The sequence below is a fragment of the Equus przewalskii genome, chromosome 2 (genome assembly GCF_037783145.1).
Source record: "Equus przewalskii isolate Varuska chromosome 2, EquPr2, whole genome shotgun sequence".
NCBI lineage: Eukaryota > Metazoa > Chordata > Mammalia > Perissodactyla > Equidae > Equus > Equus przewalskii.
In genome coordinates, this window is record NC_091832.1 from 30,749,970 (window position 1) to 30,772,783 (window position 22,814).

At 50.5% G+C, this 22,814-nt stretch overlaps 1 protein-coding gene across 2 annotated transcripts; it reads left to right on the plus strand.

The window, feature by feature from the left end:
- Positions 1–473: 473 nt before the first annotated feature.
- Positions 474–21,924, plus strand: IFNLR1 (interferon lambda receptor 1). Of its 2 annotated transcripts, XM_070597904.1 has the most exons (8): positions 511–629; positions 1,481–1,665; positions 4,059–4,182; positions 11,106–11,290; positions 15,583–15,725; positions 16,832–16,991; positions 17,297–17,430; positions 18,583–21,924. In XM_070597904.1, exons 2-8 carry the CDS (start codon positions 1,578–1,580, stop codon positions 19,336–19,338), a joined length of 1,590 nt encoding a protein of 529 aa, XP_070454005.1. In that variant the 5' UTR covers positions 511–629; positions 1,481–1,577; the 3' UTR covers positions 19,339–21,924. The 2 variants fall into 2 exon arrangements, with proteins under 2 accessions (XP_008541377.2, XP_070454005.1); XM_008543155.2 differs by lacking the exon at positions 1,481–1,665 and having other exon boundaries at positions 474–629.
- The last annotated feature ends 890 nt before the right edge of the window (positions 21,925–22,814 follow it).

Here is a 22,814-nt window from a genome sequence, read left to right on the forward strand (position 1 = left end):
GACCCGCTTTCTCAACAAGCCATTACGCTCTGGAGGCTGCCACTCCCCATGTGAACAATGTAGAGAATAAGACGGCCGACCCACCGGACTCTCGCGGACATTAAAGTAGATAATGTGTAAAAAGTGCTTGGTTTAGTACCTGGCACGTAGAACACGCTTAAATACCGTGGCCAGTGCTATTTGAGACTGTAGTCAAACGCTCTGAACGCTTCTCTTAGTCCTGTCCAAGAGTCCCATCTTGGAATTCCTAACTGTGGTTATTGATAACAGAGTTTCTCTCCCCACCCCTCCCCTCCCCCCATCAGTGATTTACTGCCCACCTCCCCGCCTCCCGGGATGGAGCAGAAGTGGAGGTACTGGGAAGCTACGGGCGGTTTTGCAGGTTTTCCAGCACAGGCGGCACCGGGAGCCAGTGCGGCGCCTCCCTCTGGGCGGGGCTGCCCCGGGGGGAAACCCTCGCAGAGTCCTGGCCCGCGAGGGGCGGGCCCGCGGCTCGCCCGCCCATCACCCGCCCGGCGGAGGGGCGGGAGCCGGGACGTGACCCCGCCGGGCTGGCCGCGGAAGGGCCGACATGGCGGGGTCCCGACAGTGGGCCCCCCTGCTCCTGTGCTTGCTGCAGTGCGCTCCAGGTGAGGCCGCGGGGCGCGGGGTCCGGGGCGCGGGGAGGGCCAGGGGCTGCGGGCTGCGGGGTGCCCCGACCGGGCCGTGCCCATTCTCAGACCCGGAGCTCCGAGGAGGGAGGGAGGGACGTGGTCCTCAGCCCGCCCGCAGCTTCGGGAGCTGGGTGCGAAATCGGCCCTGCCCACCCACCACCAGTTTTGTTCCAGGGGCTAAACAGACCTACAAGAGTCTTTGAAATTCCTTTCTGGGAGGAAAGTGATCCAGTAATTTCCTCATGCCAGTTGAGCATCGGGAGAACGGGGGAAAAAGAGACAGTGGCAGTTTAAAAAGCAGTTCCATTTATTTAAAAAGTGCTTTTTAAGGTTTTTTTGAAAGCCCAGTCCGCTGGCATTAATACCACATTTACCCTCGCTAGTAGGGGCAATCAGACGGAAGTGCCCCGCCCTCCCCCGCAGCCTGCTCGCGTTCCTCTGCTCCCTTCCTTCCTGGGGCTGGGAGTGTCAGATGCTCCGCCAGACCTGAGGCAACCGAGCTCTTACTTGAGCCTGTGCCCTGCTCTTGTTCTGTCAAGCCACCTTTTTTCTGAGCCCCCACTGACAGATTACAAAATACCTTGAAATAAGACCCAACCACCAAGGCCCAACCACTCCAGGGAGAAGGTCCCAAGATTGCCCCCAGGATGTCCTCCTAGTCTTAGACTCACAATTTAAGAGCTAGCAGGGCCCTCCGACATAATCTAATAGTAACATCAAAAGCCAGCATTGATTGAGCAACTTCTTTGTGCTGGCTCCACATTATCCTATTTAAGCGTCACAACCCAACTGTCTTATGAAATAGGTGTTATTTGCTCCCTTTTCAGCTGGGGAAACTGAGGCTCAGAGCAATTAAGGGAATTACCCAAGAAGGAAAGCAGAGGTGAGACACACAGACCAGAGAAGACTGAGGCTGAAACCAGCATGGCCAGCTTTGGTCGTAGAGTGAGAAGCTGGAGCAGGACCATCCATCCAGCTCAGGGATGCCCCAGCCCCTGGTGTCCCGGCAGCAGTGAGTGTCATTGCAGCTGATGAGGGACAGTGTTTCTGTGGTGAGGTGGAGGGGGTAGTCTGTGCCCCTGTTTCACTGTCAAACTCAATAGTTTTCCTGCCTGGACTTAGCTGTGCTTTGACCCAGGGATGTTTTCTGTGTGCGACACAAACTGTCGTGTGATGGTTTAGGGTGGTGCACAGCCAGATCCAGGTTCAAATCCTGGCTTCCCCACAATCTGGCTGTGTGGCCTCAAGCGAATTATTTACCATCAGTCTCTGAGCCTAGTGCTGCTGCGTGAAAGGGGAATGACACCCACCCCATCAAGTGGTTTGTCTTGAGGATTGAATGAGGCTTTGTGTATAAGTGCCAAACTGTTGCCTGGCACCCTTTGAAGGCTCCATTGGGTAACTCTTCTAGCTGCTACTTCTCCACTGTGGCCAAGCTCAGACTTTGGGCCTGTCCTGCCTGCGGGATACCTTATAAGCCGCTTACAGACACACTTTGGCCTCTTGCTAGTCACCTGCTAGAAAGCCCAGAAGCAGGGAGCAATGACAGCATTGGCATCCTGGTGATCCAGTTCCAGCTAGAGGACACAGGATGGGGTGGAAGTGAGCACCCATATTTGGTCTAAAAGGCCATGGGTGGGAGCCGAGCTGAGAACCATCAGAACTGGCCCCTCTCTCCCTGATGCCATTCTGTAACCTGTATGATTTCCGTCATGGCCCACGTAACACTGCAGGGCACTGAATTCTCCATAGGATCGTGAGCTCCTAAAAGGCAGGAATGGAGTTGTATTCCTCTTTGAAAGGTCTGGCACACAGTGGTCAATAGATCTCATTGACCAATAGTGGCCCACAGATGTTAGAAGAATAAAGCTGAACAGGCCCCAAAAGAACCCAGAGGAGGAAGTGTGGTCAAGAGCTCAGACTTTGGAGTCGGCTGGGCCTCCATTTGAATTCTGATTCTATAACTTATTAGCTGAGAGGGCCTCAGTTTCCTCATCTGTAATGCTCATAATTAGTACCTGCCTCTTAGGGATGTGGGGAGGATTGAAGGAGAAAATGCAGGTGCCTAGTGCCCGACGCATAGTTAGGGCACAGTACACGTTAGCTGCTCAGTATTAGCAGCAGCATCACCACCACTTCTTCAAGAAGTCAGGGAAGACTCCCCGGAGGAAGTGACATTTGAATCCAGTCTTTAAAAGATTAGATGGTGAATACCAGGAAGTCAGAGATACCCAGGTTCGAAGACACCCACAGGAATGCAGTGGTTTGAGAAGGGCGAGGAGGAAGGTTGGCCACAGCCCGGTGAGCGTGTCAGGGAGATGTCAGAAGAGGCCAGTGAGATGGGCCGGCCAGGCCACACTGGGCAGGGCCTCACGGACCTCGATCAGGAGCGTGGACTTTATTCCGAGGGCAGGGGAAGGGCATGAAACTGGGAGTGGTGTAATCAGATGCTTATTTCAGAAGATGAGGGTGAGCAGTGGGAAGGGGGAGGTGCCAAGGAGGGGAAGTAGAAGCCTGTTAAAGGTGACAGCGACGTCTGAGCAGTGGTGCGAAGGAAGCAGAGGAGTGAGTCACGTGGATATCCAGGGGGAGAACAGTCCAGGAAGAGGAAACAGCTCGGGAAAAGACCTCGAGTTGGGAGCGTGCCTGGCGTGCTCTAGGAACAGCAGAAAGGCCAGTGCGACAGGAGACGGGGCACAAGGGGCAGAGTCACGGTCAGACTGGGTAGCGTCTTGTGGGTGATTGTAAAGACTTCAGATCTTACCTTGAGTGAAGTGAAGGCCATTAGACAGTGAAAAGCCGAGGAGTGACACGATCTTTCCTTCTAGCCCTTGCTGCCATGTAGAGAATGGATTGAGGGGGCAAGGCTGGAAGCAGGGCCGCCAGTTAGGAGGCCTTTGGAATAATGCGGGTTATCACAATATTCGTTCATTCACCCCCCACACATTAGTTGTGCATCTGCTGTGTGCCAGGCTCCATTGCAGGCAGGCTCTGGGGACATGGCTGAGACCAAGACAAAGCCCCTCCTCCTTGAGACCCTCAATCCTCAGGGCTGTTCCCTCCTGGAGTCCGGGGATCCACTAGGTGGATCCTGTCCTGCGGTGTTCTGCTGGGACCCTCAGCTACCAGAGTGGGCCGGAGCTTCCTTTCATGGCACAGACGGGCACCGAGGCCCGGGGAGGGGAAGGGGGGGCAGTTCAGCCGGTCAGAGGCACGGCTGTGACTGGAATCCTGACCCCCGGGTTCCCAGCCTGCATCATGTCCCCAACGCTTCAGCCGCCCCAGATGACCCCTGGTTCTCAAACTCAGCAAGCACGTGACTGTGCGCTGTGCCCTCTTCAGCTCCGCTTGGCCATGTAAAGACCAGCCAGGAGCTCCAGCTTCATGACCTCTTTCTCTCCACAGGGAGGCCCTCTCTGGCCCCTCCCCAGAACGTGACGCTGCTCTCCCGGAACTTCAGCATGTACCTGACGTGGCTCCCAGGGCCTGGCAACCCCCAGGACGTGACCTATTTTGTGGCCTATCAGAGGTAGAGGGGAGCCTCCAGGCTAGCGGGTGGGGAGAACGAGGAGGTGGGCAGGGGCCAGAGGGCCCACTCTGGGATGGCTGCATTCACTGTGGCAGCATTTGCTGATTCTCAGGGTTCCGTGGGTGACAGCATGTGGCAGGTATTTAGGGAGGGCATTTGGTAAAGGAAGTGGGAATGATATTGAATGGAGAACAGGGCACTGGTGACAGGCCTGCCGGGAGTGGGGTGGATCTTTGAGAAAAGTCCCAGGGGGCTTGGGTGGAGCTTTGAGGGCCAGGATGTGGTGCTTGGACTTGTTCTAGAAGATAAGAGAGGGCAGATGTATGTCCTGCAGAGCCGTGCCAGGCATCGCTGGATGATCACACTTTTCCCCACGGAGCCTGCACAGAACCTCGGGGTCCTTCTCAACTTGGCAGCCCAGGCAGCCACTCTTAATCCAGATAAATCTGCAAATGGAAGCAGATTCACCATCCATGCCCGTAGGTGGGAATCATTTGAAGTTCTTAAGTAGGAGAGTACAATGATAAGAGCAGATACTCAGGAGGATTCGTCTAGAATTGGTGACGAGAAAGAAATCAGAAGGGGAGGGCACTGCTGTGTACTCAGGACCCACCCTGCGCCAGGCTGAGTGCTAAGGGCCTTACATGGTTATTTCACTTCTCCCTCCCAGGATCGCTGCATTTCCCCTATTTCAGAGATGAGGAAACTGAGCTCAGAGAGGTGGCATGACTTGCCCAAGGAAGCTGGTGATGGAGCCAGAAGAAAAACCCAAGTCTGTCTGACTCCAAAGCTTGCGCTCTTCCTGTTCCATCACCGTCCCTCCATCTGGTGCATCCAGATGTGGGTGATGGGGGCCTGACTTGCAGGACAGACTGCAAGAGAGCTTTCAAAAGAAAGAACTGTATAGAACTATGTTGGAGGCAGAAAACACTGAACGTGTGCTGTGTGTTTGCTGTGTGTCAGCACTGTCAATACACGAAATGTACTTACTTAATCTCGCATAGCCCTGTGAGGTAGGATTTGGTAGAGGAAATTGAGGGATCGAGAAGGTATTTTGCTCAATCACACAGCTGGGAATAGTGGAGCTGGGATAAATTTATTAAAGGGTTGAACGCCCATCCTCTGGAGCTTTATATTTTCCTTCTCTTTTATGCTTTTTAAACACCTGTGAGGGTTGCAAAATGGTGATATTCTAATTGTATTCTTTTTTCCTTTGTTCATTGGAATTATTTTATAAAGAGATGTCTCCTCTCATATGGTATTTGATATTCAGTGGTACGATTCAAATAGGCAAGACAAAATAAATGCTTGATTTTTTTTTCCTTCTATCTACCAGTTTTCAAGATAATGAATTGGTTCCCTATCATCTCCCACGGGTGATCGATTCATTTTTCTTTTTATCATTATGAATTCAGCTATTTAAACATGTCTGATGGTTTCAATCCACTGCAACTCATTCTGCTCATTGAAGCTTGAATCGTCCCATCTTTGGCCAATGAAAGTCTCTTCAAGTTGGCTCCTGAATCCTTTTAACTTGGCCCCAGTTCGTTGTTATCTTTATTGCTGTCTGTTATGATAACATGTTCCAGGCTCACTTGCACAATTCCTGACCTAAAACCTGAAAGCAGCCATTTCTCCATTTAGTAGGAAGTGGTTTTAAAGAGCTCAATCTGTGTGCTAGCTGTGCGGATCACTACATAGCTGCTGCTTTTAGGCCTTTTCAGTGTACAGAGTTATGGTGTATATATTGTTATATATATGTGTATGTATGTACATGTATAATAACCCATCTCTGTTCCTGGCTTCTACCAAGGTGGCTAATTAAGCCCATGAGTCACACCCAAGATCTCGTTATCAAATGATTTTCCAGCCACAGCCTTGGGGTTCTCTCCAGAACATGCTTTCTTATTTTTTTGCAGAATATGTACGCTGAGAATTTTCCAGTCTTCAAGTTCTGGTTCCTTTGTGCATAGCAATTCCTTCTATTTATTTCTCTCCTCTCTCATTTTACTACAAACAGTGAGGAGAATCCTGGTCACATCTTTGCTTAGAAATCTCAGCCAAATATCCAACTTCATCATTTTTAACTCCTACTTTCTGCAAAACACTCGACCAGAATTCAGCCAAGTTCTTTGCCACTTTTTAACAAGGATCACCTTTCCTCCAGTTTCCAGTAAGACGTTCCTCCTTCCTATATGAGATCTCCCCAGAATCACCTTTAACATCCATGTTCCTATGAGGAGTCTTTCCAAAATAGGCTTTTTCTAACATACACCTCAAAACTCTTCCAGCCTCTACCCATCACCCAGTTTCAAAGCCACTTCCACATTTTTAGCTATCTGTTACGTTAGCACCCTATTTATGGTACCAAAATCTGTATTCGTTTGCTAGGCTGCCGTAACAAAATATCACGGACTGGGGCGCTGAAACAATGGACGTCTGTTTCTCACAGTTCTGGAGGCTGGAAGTCCAAGGTCAGGGTGTCAGCAGGTTTGCTTTCTCCTGAGGCCTCTCTCCTTGGTTTGCAGATGGCCACCCTCTGACTGTGTGCTCACATGGCCCTTTCTCTGTGTGTGAGCATCCTTGGGGGCCCTTCATCTTCTTAGAAAGACACCAGTCCTGTTGGGTTAGGGCCCCACCCTTATGACCTCATTTAATCTTAATTACCTCTTTAAAGGCCCTGTCTCCTAATCCAGTCATATGGTATGAATTTAGGGGGAGTTCAATTTAGTCCATAATACCTGATAAACTGGAGTTCATCAAATTTAAAACTTTTCCTCTTCAAAAAAAAGCCTGAGGAAAATGAAAAGGACAGTCACCAAGAAAAAAATATTCTCACGATATAGACACTGACAAAGGACTTGTATCCAAAATAGATAAAGAACTCCTACTTCTCAGTAATAAGGAGACAAATCACCCAAAAAGATTTGAATAGTCACTTCACTAAAGAAGGTATATGAATGGCCAATAAGCACGTGAAAAGATGTCCAACGTTACTCGTCATTAGGGAAATGCACATTCAAACCACAGTGAGTTACTGCTACACGCTCCCTAGAAGGGTTAAAATGAAAAGACTGACAATACTAAGTATCGCCAAGCATGTGGAGTCACCAGAGCTCTCGTATACTGTTGGTGGGAGTATACAGTGGTACAGCCACTCTGGAAAACAGCTCGACAGTTTCTTGTAAAGGTACACGTTCGGTTACCAGATCGCCCAGATTCTACTCCTAGATGTTGATCCGAGAGAAATGGAAACGTGTCCATACAAAGACTTGTGCATGAACGTTCATAGCAGCTTAACTCACTAGCCCAGTTATGGACTGAATTGTGTTCCCCCATATTCTTTCCTGTGTGGAAGCCCTAACCTCCACCCATGCGACTATTTTTAGACAGGGCCTTTAAAGAGGTAATTAAGATTAAATGAGGGGGCCGGCTCCGCGAGTGGTTAAGTTCGCGCACTCACCCTGCGGCGGCCCAGGGTTCGGATCCTGGGCGCAGACATGGCACCGCTCGTCAGGCCACGTTGAGGCAGCGTCCCACATCCCACAACCAGAAGGACGCGCAACCAAGATATACAACTGTGTACAGGGGGGGTTTGGGGAGACAAAGCAGAAAAGAAGAAAAAAAAGATTGGCAACAGTTGTTAGCCCAGGTGCCAATCTTTAAAAAAAAAAAGATTAAATGAGGTCATAAGGGTGGGGCCCTAACCCAATAGGACTGGTGTCTTTCTAAGAAGAGGAAGGGACCCAGGAGAAGGGACCCCATGCTCACACAGAGAAAAGGCCACGTGAGGACACGATGAGAAGGTGGCCAACCACAAGCCAAGGAGAGAAGCCTGAGGAGAAAGCAGACGTGCCGACGTCTTGACCTCAGACTTTCAGCCTCTGGAAATGGGAGAAATAAATGGCCGTTGTTTGAGCCCCCGCCTGGTAGTTTGTCACGGCAGCTCTAGCAGACTCATACGTCCAGTTTCTTTTCTTCAGTAGCAAAAGCTTTTGGTGTTCTGAGAAATATTTGCCCGACTCAGCATCATGAAGATACTCTTCTATGCTTTTTTCTAGAAGTTTCGTAATTTTAGTATTTAAATTTGTTTCCTTTTTATTTTTAAAACTTTCCTTCTTTTCACTTTCTATTTCTTTTAAGGCATAATCTGTTATTAATTTGCTCTTGTATTCCTTCTAATTTATTCTTCATTTCTGAAATGAGGGGTTTTTTTTGAATATCTGGTTCTTTCCTGCTACCTCCTTTCTGTTCTGCTCTCTCCTTTCTGAGTTTCTCTAATTCTGTTTCGTATTGTTCTTTCATGTCTAGTATCATTTTTAAGTGTCTCTTACCCCATTTTGGAGTAGTAGGTTACAGGGTTTTTTGTTTGTTTTTTTTTTGAGGAAGATTAGCCCTGAGCTAACATCCACTGCCAGTCCTCCTCTTTTTCCTGAGGAAGACTGGCCCTGAGCTAACATCCGTGCCCATCTTCCTCTACTTTATATGTGGGACGCCTACCACAGCATGGCTTTTGTCAAGCTGTGCCATGTCCACACCCGGCATCTGAACCGCCAAACCCCGAGCAGCGGAAGTGGAAGGTGTGCACTTAACCGCTGCGCCACTGGGCCCGCCCCTAGGTTACAGTTTTACTCTGTTTATGGATGTGGTTTTTGATGTGTGTTTCTGACTTCAGTTGATTGCTTAGTTTATTAATTTCTGTCCTTTCTTATTTTCTGTTATAAGTATTTGAAGCTATATATATTCCTCTGAAAATTTTTATTTCTATTATTTTTGTGGTCAGTTTTAGGTATTTACTAATTCCCATCATAATTCTTTCTGTTTTTTCTGTTTTTTTTTTTTTAAGATTGGCACCTGAGCTAACATCTGTTGCCAACCTTTTTTTTCTTCTTCTCCCCAAAGCCCCCTAGTACATAGTTGCATATTCTAGTTGCAGGTCCTTCTAGTTGTGGCATGTGGGACGCGGCCTCAGCATGGCTTGATGAGCAGTGCTAGGTCCACGCCCAGGATCCGAACCGGCAAAACCCTGGGCCACTGAAGCGGAGCGCGTGAACTTAACCACTCAGCCACGGGGCCAGCCCCATAGTTCTCTCTTTAATCCATGAGTTATTTTAAAACATTTAAAAATTTTCAAACTTTCCTTAGTTTTCTTTCATTAGTGACGTTTAACTGGGTTATGTGGAGTCAGAGGGAATAGTGAGATGACTATTCTTTGAAATTTCTTGAGAGTTGCTTTATTTTGGTTAATGCTCATTAACATTTTGTTACTGTGTTGTTAATGTTCATGTGTGGCTCACCCAGTTTCTTCAGTTTGTTCTATATATGTTCACTAGATCAACTTTGATAATTATGTTGTTCATTTTTTTGACATATTGACTATTTTTCTTTGCTCAATCGTCAGTTACTGAGTGAAGTGTATTAAAATTTTCTCATTGTAATTGGGGCTTCTCTGTTACTCCCTGTAGTTTTGTCTGTTTCTGCTGTATAGAGTGTGAAGTTATTGAGTAGGTACATATGAGTTAGAATTTTTATATCTTCCTGGTAAATGGAATCATTTATCATTATGCAATGATTCTTCTCAAGCTTTAGTATTGCTCTGGACTTTGAAGTCTGTATTTTGTCTAATATTAGTATAACCACACCAGTCTCTTTTTTTGTTAGCGTTTACATAGTATAGCTCCACCAAGAAACAAAACAGAGGGATTCTCCCCCATAATCTGTCTTCTTTGCCTGCATCTCAGCTCTCCCCATTCACCCATTGCTCAGTCCCCAGACCCAGGAGTAACCCTTCATTCTCCTTCTCCTCACGTTCCACCCCCAATCCGTGAGCAAGTCCTGTTGGCTTTACCGGCAAAATATGTCCGGCATCCAACCCCTTCTCGCCATCTCCACACCGTTCTCTCTTGGACCACGGCTGCAGCCTCCCAGCTGGTTTATCAGAGTGGTCTTTTAAAAATATAAATCAGATCACCTCAGTTCCCCTATTTAGAACCTTCCAGTAGCTTCCTGTCACACCTGGAATAAAATCCAAACTCCTTACTGGGAAGGCGAGGTCCTCTCACTGCCCACCCCGCTCTCCACCTGCGTCTCCAGTCTGTCCATACTGCCCCTCCCCGTCCACTGGGCTTTGCCACATTGGCCTCCTTGCTTTTTTCTGGACAGGTCAGCTGCTTCCCTTCCTAGGGCTTTCGTTCTTGCTGTCCCTTCCCCTAAGCCTTCTCTTGGCTCCCTTGTCATCATCACAGCCTTGGCTTCAGTACCATCTTCCTGGCCTTTCCCGAGCCACCTTTGGAAAGCAGTCGCTCCCACGCTACCCATGTCGCTGCACTTACCAGCTCCTGGATTTGTCTCGTTCATGTGATGATTGTCTCCCTTCCCCTCCCACCAGAGTGTCAGTTCCCAAGGGCAGGCCCTCATCTGTCATGCCTTGCCGATTCGCCAAGAATACTGCCCAGCGCACAGGTCCCTTCTTTGGATCTCAGTGTTCTTAGGACGTGGGACATGCATGTTCCCCTCTGACACCCACACAGCACCCAGCGTGGTGCCTGGCACACGGCAGGTGGTCCACAGATGCGTGAATGGATGAACATGTGGAAAAGGGTTACGAGCGCCAAGAATAGCGGCTGCCGCCGCAGCCCTGTGAGGGAGGCATGACAGAGGAGGAGCCTGAGGTTTAAGGGCAGTGACCTGCGTGAGGCCCCAGAGCTAGTGAGGAGCAGAGCCAAGAGTCCCGCTACGACTCTCACTCCAGAGCCTGAGCTCCTAACTGGACCTGCTCTTTCTGGCTCGGCCGATGGCTGGCTGAGCAGATGGACAGATGGACGATCAGGCAGAGTGGAGGGAGGAGTGCTCACCTGTTCCCCAAGTCCCCTGGCCCCGAGAGGCTGAGTCCGTGGCCCACGCTCTCCTGTCTCCTCCCTCAGCAATCCAATCACCAGACGGTGGCGAAAAGTGGAAAAGTGTGCAGGAATCAAAGAGCTGGCCTGTCCTCTGATGTGCCTGAAGAGACAGGACCTGTACAACAAACTCAAGGGGCGCGTCCGGGTGGTTTCTCCCAGCGCCAAGTCCTCCTGGGCGGAGTCCGAGTTGCTGGAATACCTTTTTGAAGGTAGGTAAGGGACCTGCGGGAGGCTCCCTGTCCAAGAACCTGGCTCTGTGGTGCTGCTCTCCTGGCCATCTGTCTCCTCCCCCCAGAGCAGAGGGCAGCCCTCTGGGGCAGCCGCCGTGGGCCCCGGCCGTGTCTGAGGAGCCTGACTTCGTGGCTGGGAGCTGCAGAGTGCCACCAGCACCAGCCAGTCAGTTTGTCCCTCCTCTGATCACGTTCGTTATCTTCAGTTGAGCATGACCTTGGTCGTGGACCACACAAGGCATTTTATAGACTTATTCCTGTTTTTCTTATGTTCAACCTCCCTCTTTAAGAAGCAATTTTTTAAAATTCTGGTTGCAAAAGTAATTTCTATACACTGTAGAAATTTGGGGCGAGGGGAAGAAGACGAAAATAGAGAGGAAAACATTCCCCATGCTCACCACATCCAGGAATCACCAGTGTTAACGGTGAGTGAGGAGAGTACTTTTTTTTTTTCCAATGCATTTTATTTCTAATTCTCAAAACAAACTGAGGTTTGTTTTCATCAACCCATTTTTAACAAGTAAATGAAGCAGGATTCACGGAAGTTAAGTAACTTGCCAGGATGGGCAGCTAGTAAGTGTGGAGATGGGATGTGAATCTGGATCTTTCTGATCTTGGATGAGGCACTGGGCCAGATCAAGAGTGCGGTGGGGTGGTGAGAAGGAGAGAATAAATACTCAGGCAGTTGCCTCCTGGAGCTTAGGTCTGTAACTTGTTGTCCAGGCTTCTCAAAATGTTTGAGGGCAAAATAGAGCTTGAAGGGAGAGGAGGAAGAGATTGAATGAAGGATGGCAGGAAAGGAAGAAGAGATGATTCGGATGGGAAGAAGCTGGCTGGGTGGATGGATAAAAGGAAGACAAAGGTGGATGGGTAAGAAGAAAGGAAGCATGGAGAGGATAGAGGCAGAAATGATGGAGGAGTGGGAAGGAAGAAGGCTAGGTGGAAGGACAAATGCTTCCTAGGAAGGAAGCAGTGTGGATGGAGAGATGGCGGATAGGAAGAAAGGCAGAGGGATGGAACCGTGGGTGGATAGTGTAAAAGGAAGGTTGGCTGCCTGGGAAAGGACAGAAGAGCAGGAGGGAAGGAGAGGCAAAGGAGGAAGGCAGGCAGGCAGGAAGGAGAGATGTATGGAAAGAAATGAAGAATGGATGGATGGGGAGGATGGAGGAGTAGAAAAGCAGGCTAACTGGCCAGATAAAAGGAAGGAAGAAAGTATAAATGAACAGGAAGAAAGGCTGGAGAGGAAGGAAGGAATATTGGTTGGAAAGGAAGGAAGGAAGGATGGTCGGCAAGCTTGGATAGATGGATGGGAAGGCTGTCTGGCTAGAATGAGGGATGAATGACTGCAATGGGTGGATGGATAGGAATAAGACATTGGAACGATAGAGGGAAAGATGCAGAGAGGTTAATTTTTTTTTAATTTTTTTTTCTTCCTCCTCCTTGAAGCTCTCCTGGTTCTTCCGTAGCACAGCCCAAGCCTGAATGATGCTTCCTGCCTTCTTCTGCCCCCAGCTGTGCCCCTGGTCACTTTTTGTCTTCAGTTTTGGTAGCTTGCATATTTCATTTCCCCCTAATTTCCTCCGACTCCTGGAGGTCAAGATTCCTGGAACCCTCATCTCCCCATTCCCCTCATCTCCTCACACGGCTTAGTACATATCAGTGTCCAGTGGATATTTCCTGAACACATAAGGAGTGGCATCTCAGGGAAGCCACATCTTTGCCCTGAGCACATAGATGAGGCAAGGGTGACCAGTGTGGTCGGAGCTCCTTGCTGGCTGGGAGTCAGAGGATGTTGCCTGGAAAAAGCAGCATTTCAGCTGGACCTTGAACAATGGTGTGTTGATTTTCTCTTACTGCCTTATTCCTTGTCACTTGCCCCCTCTATCTTCAAACCACTGGGCAGGCCTGGATGATCTTGACATCAAGCCTAGACAATCTTGACATCGAGCCTAGATGATCTTGAACAGACTGTCAGGAGAAATGTGGACATTAAAGACTGTGCCATTGAGGGCTCAGAAGGCAGTGAGGAGCCTTGCAGAGACAACGCAAATCTCCTTTAAGAATACTTAAATCATCGTGAACAGATTGTTGGTAGAAGTATGGATGTTAAAGGTGCTGCCTCACGGAAGGAAGTAAGGAATATGTTACTGAAAACTTGAGGAAGCGATCTCTTAGATACTGGCAGAAAGCTTGGCTGCATTGTGTCCTGCAGGTGTGTGGAAAGTAGGACTTGTGAATGATGAATTTGGATATTTATCAAGGCGATTTCTAAGCAAAGTGTTGAAGGCATGGCCTGCTTTCTTCTTGCTACTTACAGCAAAATGCAGAGAGAGAGGGAGAGAAATTGAGGGAAGAACCTAAACAAAAAGGCACCAGGATTTGATGATTTGGGAAATTCTCAACTTATCCAGATGGCAAAAGATGCTAAAATTAAGAAACTGCTTCCAAAAGTGTGACATAAAGAAATAGCTAAGTTTGTGGTTCTAGAGTCTTTCGCTAAAATCTCAGGAAGATCAAAAGATCAAAGTGTTCCGTCAAGGAATTCTCTTGGAAAAGATTCAAGAGTGTGAGTCACAGTTCCGCTCAGTCAAATCAAGGGTCCTCCACAAAGCTGAGGAGTGTTATCCCTCAGCCATCTCAGCTAAAGCCAAACATAGAGAAGGGCTATCTCAAAACGATTTGTGGACCTGGCTTCCGTCTAATGGAGTGGAGCCCCATCACATCCACAGGAGACCCATGAAGTTCTTGAGAATCTTATATCAGCAGAAACACTGCCAGCTTGGACTAAAAGGGACAGAGAGAGTAGGAAGTGAAGGAAGGCTATTGGACTCCCAGCTTCTACTGGCAAGAAGTGACTGGTAAAGCTACTTACCTGCAAATACTTGCTTCCTTTCATGAAAAGGAAGGATGATCCACAGGGCAGAACCAAGAGCCCAGAGAGCAGTGCTAAGAGCCCAGGAGAAGTCTCCCAGGCCTTGAAACCTAATGGAGTTCCCCTGGCTGGATTTCAAAACTGCTTTGGACCAGTAACTCCTTCTTACCTTCTATTTCTCCCTGTTTGAACCAGAATGTCTGTAACTGTTATCCTGTGCCTGTCCCACCTTTTCGTATTAGGGGGCAGATAACTTGTTCTTTGCTTTCACTGGCCCAACAGTGGATGGGAATTGTGTCCCAGGAGGTGGACTGAATGGATTGTACACAGATTCTCACCTGAACCTGATTTTGATGCTTTAGATGATGGAATTGTGGAATTCGAGTTGATGCTGTATGGGATGAGACCTTGGGGGAACTTGGGATGGGGTGCATGTATTGTGCACTTGAGAGGGACATGAATTTTGGGGGTCCGAGGGAGGACCATGATAGGCAGAATGACCACCCCAAAGATGTTCATGCCCTGACCCCTGGGACCTGTGAATATACTAGATGTTAATATTACACGGCAAAAAGGATTTTAGTACGGGGCCGGCCCTGTGGCCGAGTGGTTAAGTTCACACGCTCCGCAGCAGGCGGCCCAGTGTTTCGTTGGTTCGAATCCTGGGCACAGACATGGCACCGCTCGTCAGGCCACGCTGAGGCGGCGTCCCACATGCTACAACTAGAAGGACCCATAACTAAAATATACAACTATGTACCGGGGGGGCTTTGGGGATAAAAAGGAAAAAAAAAATAAAATCTTAAAAAAATAAAATAAAAAATAAAAGATTCCTATTTTTTTAAAAAAAGGGATTTTAATAAAGTTTATGGACCTTAAAATAGTGAGATTATCTTAGATTATCCAAATGGACCCGATCTGATCCCGTAAGCCCTTAAAAGCAGAGAACTTTGCAGCCGGAGACAGAATGGATGGAGAGGAAGGAAAAGCAGAGGGATCTGTACTGTGAGAAGGACTCAGCATGGCGTTTCTAGTTTGAAGATGGAGGGGCAACTTGCTGAGAAACGCAGGTGCCTTCGGGAGCTGTGGGGGGCTCCAAGCTCACAACCAGCAAGGACACAGGCCTCAGCCCTGCAGCCACGAGGAACTGAACTCTGCCAACACCTGATGGGCAGAGGTGAATTCTCCCCTGAGGTTCCTGAGAAGAGCCCAGGCCGCCCAGCACCTTGATTTCAGCCTCATGAGACCCAGAGCAGTAGGTGTTTGACAGACACTAGTGCTGCTTTCCCCTTTCCAGAGAGCTCTCTGGGCTGGGTGAGGAGCAGGCCTGCCTGGAGGCAGGGGCCGGACGCACTGTGGCCCCCAGAGTGTACTGACGGATCCTATTCTGTTTCTGCAGTGGAGCCGGCCCCGCCCATCCTCGTGGTCAACCGGACAGAGAGGATGCTGAGCGTCAATGCCACATACCAGCTGCCCCTCTGCATGCACCAGCCAGATCTGAAGTATGAGGTGGATTTCTGGAAGGAGGGCACCAGGAACAAGGTGGGAAGTCCCTTTCCTGTCCCCAGGCTGGGCCCTCCTGCCCCACTGCCCCACCAAACCCCAATGCTCCTCACCCCGCCAGCCTCCTCCCTGTAGCCTCCTCCAGGAAGCTTTCCCCACATACCCCTCACTCCTGGCAGTCACCCCGCTACTCTGTACCGTGCAATTAGCCTGTGGCCCACCTCTGCCCTTCTCTACCTTTGCAAGAGGCCAAGTGCAGCGCATCCTGTCCCTGTTACAAGTAGTGACAGCACAGCACTTTTCTACCTAATATATTTTTTAAATTTATGAAAGCCTTTTTTTTCCCCCATAAAATCTGATTGAAGTACGATGAGCTACAGGAGGCCTGCTTGCCCAGGCAGCGCTCTGGATCCTAAGGATATAGATGGTCCGATGTGGTCCCTGCCTTCCAGGACCTCACAGATAGTCCAGACCAGCCCTGCCCCATAGAAATCTACTGCGAGCCACACGTGTAATTTTCAATGCGCTACATTAAACTAAGTAAAAGAAACAGGTGAATTTAATTTTCATAATAGATTTTATTTCATCCACCAGAATGTTATCATCATTTCAACTTGTAATTAATATAGAAACTATTGAAATGTTTTGGTTTTTTTTTCACTCAGTCTTTGAAAGCCAGTGTGTGTTTTATACTTAGAGCACATCTGAGTTTGGACCAGCCACACGTCAAGTGCTCAATAGCCACGTGGGGCCAGTGGCTACTGTATTGAACAGGGCAGCCCTGGAGTTTTCTGTGTCTGTAATGGCTGAACAATCCTCCCCTCCTCCCCTAATAGATTGGGAGGCCCTGAAGGTAGGAAGCCTGAGGAATCTGCCCCTCCAGGAGAGGAGCAGCAGGCCCTGGGGGTGCGCACAGGACTGACCCTGAGCGTCAGGCTGAACCCAGACCATCATCCTGACCTTGAGACTCAGTGGAAAAGAAACCAGGTCGTGTTGGGAAGTGCTCTCTTAACACTTACACTTTAATGCAGGCAAAGAAGATGCAGGATCACAGCTGTATCCTGCCTGCCGACCACACGCCATCCCGGCTGTCTAGAGCTGGTCCCCACACGTATCTGCTCATCCCTGCTTCTCTCTCCACACAGACCCACTTTCCTGCCACTCCCCATGGCCAGCCCGTCCAGATCCCCCTCCAGCCAGCTGCCAGCGGACGCCACTGCCTCAGCGCCAGAACCATCTACACCTACGGTGCCTCGAAATACAGCGAGTTCTCCGAGCCCACCTGCTTCTCCCTGGAGGGGCCTGGTGGGTGTCAAGTGATAGAGAAGCAGCGACTTTTCCCCTGGGCCTCAGGATCTACATGATAGGATGCTTAAGAGCATGAGTCTGGAGACAGACTCGCCTCCATTAAAATCCCAGCTCCACCACACTCACTGTGTATCTTTGGACAGCTTACATGACCTCTCTGAACCTTGGATTTCAGTCTGTAGGATGGGTTTATTCTTAGGAGGATTAAATAGGGCAATGTGTGTGAAGCCCTCAGCACATACGCAGTTGGTAGACAGGAGCCATTGTTGTCTCCCTCGTTGTTGTGATTTCTCCTTCCTTAGGAGCCAGCTGGACCTTCCTGGTGCTGCTTCTGCTTCTGCTGCCACTGCTTGTGGTCATTGCCACCGGGCGTGTGATCTGGAAGAGCTTCACAGGGAACCTCTGTTTGCAGCGGGCCAAGATGCCGCAGGCCCTGGTATGGCCAATCTGGGGGTGTGCGACGAGGGGGAGGGCTGTTCAAGAGGAAGGGACCGAGGTTAGACTTAGAGGTAGTTCAGGTAGACTATCGAGATGGTCCAGCCTGCAAAACAGCTCCTATCTTCATGTCTAAATTTCCACCATTAGTGATTCATTCCTTTGGCATCAAATGCAAATAGCAAATATACCTAGGAGGGAGGAGTGCCTTAAGTCCCTTTAGTTAAATAATTTCATCTCTGCTAAGGATTTGTCAGGGGCCCAGAGCAGAGCCCCCAGCCTTGAGATTCAGGAGAGATGCCCAGAAGGGGAGGGGGAGAGGGGTGGTGCCAAAAGAGAACGTCTTGAAGGATCCCAACACTTAATTCACAGTTTGACCGAGGGTGAGTCTTGCCCAAGCCAACCCTGAAATTTCTCACTTGTCTTCTGGCTCACTCCCTTAGAAGGTGGGGGCCGGCTGGGGCGGGGGAAGCCTGGAGAGGTCAGATGGGTCAGACTTGTTCAAATGAGGGCCCGGCAAGGTAGACTGAGCCTTGGGTGTCGCTCAGTGGGCACTAGGGTCGGGTAGGGGCCGTGGGCATGGATTCTGAGTGTCCCTGCCCAGGGAAGTATTTTCACAGTTCCTGGCTTCGGGACCTGCAGGGAAGTCACACTAAAGAATGAAAATCTCTGTGTTAGGCGCGTCTGCACCCTGCCCCATCGCTCCGCCTTCCCATTGCATGGAAAGTCGCCAGCTTGACCTCTAGTAGCCAGCACCTGCATCCTGGGGGCTGTCTCTGGCGTGTGGTGTCCACTCTGGCCATGCACGTGGCAGGCTGCAAGTGTCAGGAAGTTAGCACCATCACACCCCTTCCACCCGTCACCCGATGTGCTCTGAGGAGTGTGCGCTGCGGGCTCCCTGAGTCCCCAGCAGGGCAGGGTTCAGCTCCAGCTGCTGTGGGGGGAACTCGCCTGATAACACCCCTCTATTGGCTGCTCCCCCCCGCTCCTGTCGCATTTTTCCACTCCCTCGCTGGCGTTTCCTGGGATCAGTTCCCAAAGAAACTGCTTACGTTTGAATCTTTGTCTCAGGGTGTTTCCGGGGGAACCCACATTAGAGCCATCCTATTTCAGGAAAGCCTGAATTTCCGTTCTTCTCTCCTCCCCAAATCAGGACTTTTCTGGACACAGACACCCAGTGCCAACCTTTCAGCCCAGTGACCCAGTGTCTCCAGATGACCTGATCCTCTGTCCCCAAAAGGAACTGACCAGAAGGGTCAGGGTGACCCCTGGAGTCAGAGCCCCAGCCACCGTCCAGGCAGGATCAGAGGACGGTGCTGAGCAGGAGGAGGACGACGAGGAGGACACAGACGACAATGTCAGCTTCCAGCCTTACATGGAACCACCTTCCTTCCTGGGGCAAGAGCACCAGATCCTGGAACCCACTGAAGCAGGGGGCTCCTGGACTCTCCTGGTCCAGGCTGAAGGCTCGTCTGGTTGTGATTGTTCAGACAGAAGCTGCACCAGCACTGGGGGCTCCTCCCCCTGGGATGAGGCTGGGTCCTCTGGCTGTTTGGCCAAGAAGGGGCCAGGCCAAGGGCCGGGTGGGGACGAGTGTCAGGAGCCTTTCCCACGACCCAAATCCTCTGAGGATTCGGGTTCCCTGGCCGAGCCGCTGAGAGAGGACCTCTCCTGGGCCAGCTGGGGCTCCTCGTCACCAGGTCTGAAGCTCCTCCCCGAGGAGCCCCCAGTTTCTCTTGGGACACTGATCTTCGGCTGGGACAGCAGCGCCGAGGAGGAGGAGGAGGAGGAAGAAGAGGGTGGGAGGGAATCGGAAATTGAGGACAACAGTGCCGGCAGCTGGGGGGCTGACGGCTCCCAGAGGACCGAGGTCAGGGGCAGTACACTGGGGCATTACATGGCCAGGTGAGCTGTCGCCCAGCTTCCCACCGAGTCTGGTGCTGCCGAGCTTCCCAAGGACCCAAGATGCCACCGAGACCTGAGGGACTGGGAGCGGCATCGCTGAGGTGCAGCCCCAGCTCAAGGCTGTTTGTCTGTTGGGTTGAGCATTAAGAAGCCACCCCACCCTATGACCAACCGGCTTTGGACTGAGCTCCAAGACGGATGGAGACAAGGATGGGCTGAGGTCAGAGGCTGGGTGGGAGTCAGATCACCCCATTGTCCCTGGGCTGATAGGCCAGGTGGAAACGTCATCGCTGGACAGTGTGAAACAGGTGAGGTCAGTCACACTGGACATCAAGAGCTGCCACCACAAGGGGCCATCTGGCTTTGGGGGAAGGAAATTCGGAGGCACGTCTGTATCAGAGTCGTGCCTTTCTCCAGCACCCACTGAGGTCCCTCCTCCCTTGATACTTAGACTCCTGATTCCTGAGTGTGGGCCCTGGTAAAGGAAAATCCAGTTAGCTGAGAGCGTGGGAGGGGAAGGGAAAGGGTGGTCATCATTCAAACTGCAGTCTCTGAGTCATGGAATTGCACAGTTTTTAATATCAGACAGACCTGGGTTCAAGTCCCAGCTCTGCCATTTACTCGTTGTGCGACACTGGGTTAGCCACCTTCTCTCTACCTCAGTTTCCTCATCTGTAACTACCACCTGGGGTGTGATGAGGGTTCCAAGAGAGAGATGTGTATAGCATGTGCCTGCTGCGTCGTTGGCACTCTGCATCGTGGCTGGAGGATTCTCCAACCCACCCAGGCTCTGAGGAGATGGCTGGGCGTCTGCCACCTGTGACCCCTAACCTCAGAGCGACTGGAAGCGGCGACCTCTCAGCTTGTCCGCTTCTAGTCTACCTCCTTTCTTCCACCCTCGCTGCCTCTCCCCATCACGAAACGAAGCTCTCAGAAGGCAGAGCCCAGCCAAGGGGGACCCTGGTCCCTCTCCTTTTTCCCAGCAAAGAAAGAACCAAATGGTCCACCTTCCAGGGGGTGGGGTGGCAACCTGGCAAGGCATTGGACTCCTGCGCTTGGCATCCCTGTTTCAGACAGAACTTGAGACCCTTTGGTTGATGACTGTGGTTGTAAAGAAATCCCATTTTCCCTTCCAGTTCTGAGAAGCCAGTGTCTTCTGGAAACGGTGGCTGTCCTTACCTGGGGGTATGATGGGTGTTCTCAACGCGTTTGTTAACCTGCACCCACCAGTGTATGGATGAGCCCAGCCGAGTTTTCAGCCACAGGGACCAAGATTTTTGTCAGTTGTGTGGCCGGAGAGCTGAACAATCTTGGCTCTGCCATTTAATCTGCCGGATTTACATTTCTCCATTTGTGAGAAAAGCATCTTTGTATCCGTTTTACTCACAGAGCTGTGGTGTTTTGAAGCCAGTATGAGAGTATAGCATTAAATGAAAGATGTGGAAAAGCTGCTCGAGGGCGTCTGGTCTGGGAGTTCTCAAACCATGTTCCCAGAAGGCCTCAGCTTTCGTGGGGACAACTCTCAGTTGCAGGGGCAGCCATGGACTATAGGACCCCCTGACTTCCCCCAGAGTGGTTGCCCCGGGCTCTGATTTACTCCAGCGGCCTTCCACATGAGGTTGTGCTTTGGCTCTTCCGCTGCTAAAGAAAAAGTTAGCAAACCACTTTTTAAATGGAACACCTGTCTTTATTTCAGACAAAGAAGCTGAAATGGTGGCTTACTATGCATATCCTTAAGGGTGAGATCTTTGGTCTCTGGCCAGCTGGCACAACCTTTATGCCCTTGGCCTTGTCGACACGGTACCGAGGTCTCAGCAAGGATTTCTGAGGGGCACTGAGCTGACAGGAGGCCTTCACCACTGCTGGGCCTCACACACACGCACACATGCACACACACGTGTGTGCATTTCTACACCTTCCACGGAACATTCTCTGGCTGGCCTTGCAAACCCACTGAGCACAGGGGAGGCAGGACAAACCCTGGAACTGGGGAGAGCTGCAGCTCAGGGCCAGTTCCCCGGAAGATGCCTAGACCAAGGCTGATGTTCTTTCTGGAACCCAGCCTAGCTGCTTCCTGGAGGTAATTTTGAAAAACTAAAAGCTGTCATCGCTGTGCTCTCAGGCTTGTGTGACGGAACCACTTTATTCTTAAACTTTGCTTTTCTTTTTTAAACATTTTTTCCAAAGTTTCATTTCTGAGAGAAGCTGAGCTCTCTAGGAATTCTAAATTTTAGCTCCTTTAAGGTCATTAAGTCATTCATGAAAAGCGGTGGGAGGCATTACCAAAGGGCATGGCCATCGATATAATACCTAACTGTTTACAAAGCCCCTTTCGCCTACAGGGGCCTGGGGAACTGCGGAGCGGGAGCCCCGGGGCCACCCTTAAAGGCCATGGGGGAAACATGGGTGCTGCCTTAGGCGAGAGCAACAGTGTAAGTCGTCAGAGTACTGAGAAGATTATATGTTGTTCTTAGATATTTGTATTTATTGTGAATTTTGTTTATATCGTATTTAAATAATTCCCTAATTCTTTTTGGTATCTACCCTAGACTGTTTTCAATAAAGAGCTCTATTTTTAGAGAAAAAGGCAGAATTGAATGGAAAAGTGTGTGCTCATTTCTCAAAGGCTCCTCCCCACTCATCTGGCTGCTGAGACTACAAGGGGCTTGGAGTGGGTTCCCAGCAGCAGATCCAGAGACCAGGACGTGGGGGTATAAAGTAGGGCAGTGATTCCAGAAAGCGCGGGGAGACTGAGGGAAGGCAGCCGGTTACTGCTCTGGGCAGCTGGGCCCTGTCCCCCTGGGGGGCTTTGGGAGTTCGCTGTCGGACCCTCCAGATTTGTTCCCCTGCCAGGGGCAGGAGCTGGGGGATTTACCCACCTCCTCCCTCAGTCTGTCCTGGGTGGAGGGCCGCTCCCTCCCACAGAGTGGCAGGTACTTGCAGTTGGAGTCCCCCAAGCTGAGTACAGGAAAGGTGAGTGCCATGGGGGTGGGAATAGGACACCCACATCGCCTGCTACAGTGAGGCCGGAGCTGTGCCCACCACCCTGGCAGCTCACCCTATTGCAGCCATGGTCCAGGGAAGGACACAGAACATTCTCTTTGCCTGGCCTTGCACACCCAAACTCATTCCGGTAGGTTTCTCCCACAGTAATGGCCCAGCCCTGTGGTTGCAGATTGTCATCGTTTCCTGGTGCCAGGGCAGGTGCTAGACCCAAGCTGAGCTGATTCACCAAGTTCCTTTCCCCGGAATTCCTGTCTTCCTGGCTGGCTGCAACAGGTTGTGTTCCAACCTGCTATGGCCCTGTTTTCCCACTCTGAGGAATGGGAAAGCCCGGTATGCAGAATGGGGCCACCACATGAGCTGCCAAGATGAGAAGTGATAAACCCTGATTCTGGTCCACTCCTGAGGCCCAGCTGCAGCCATCGCCTCGGCTTTCCTGCGTCCTGGTTTTTTAAGCCATCTCCCAGGGCCTTTTGT

Bases quoted from the DNA above. Each gene is read 5' to 3' on its own strand.
- IFNLR1 (XM_070597904.1), top strand. From the start codon at position 1,578: ATGGCCAGCTTTGGTCGTAGAGTGAGAAGCTGGAGCAGGACCATCCAT. The intron at 11,291-15,582 runs GTAGGTAAGGGA...CTGTTTCTGCAG, and splicing joins GCTGGAATACCTTTTTGAAG to TGGAGCCGGCCCCGCCCATC. The intron at 17,431-18,582 runs GTATGGCCAATC...TCCCCAAATCAG, and splicing joins CCAAGATGCCGCAGGCCCTG to GACTTTTCTGGACACAGACA.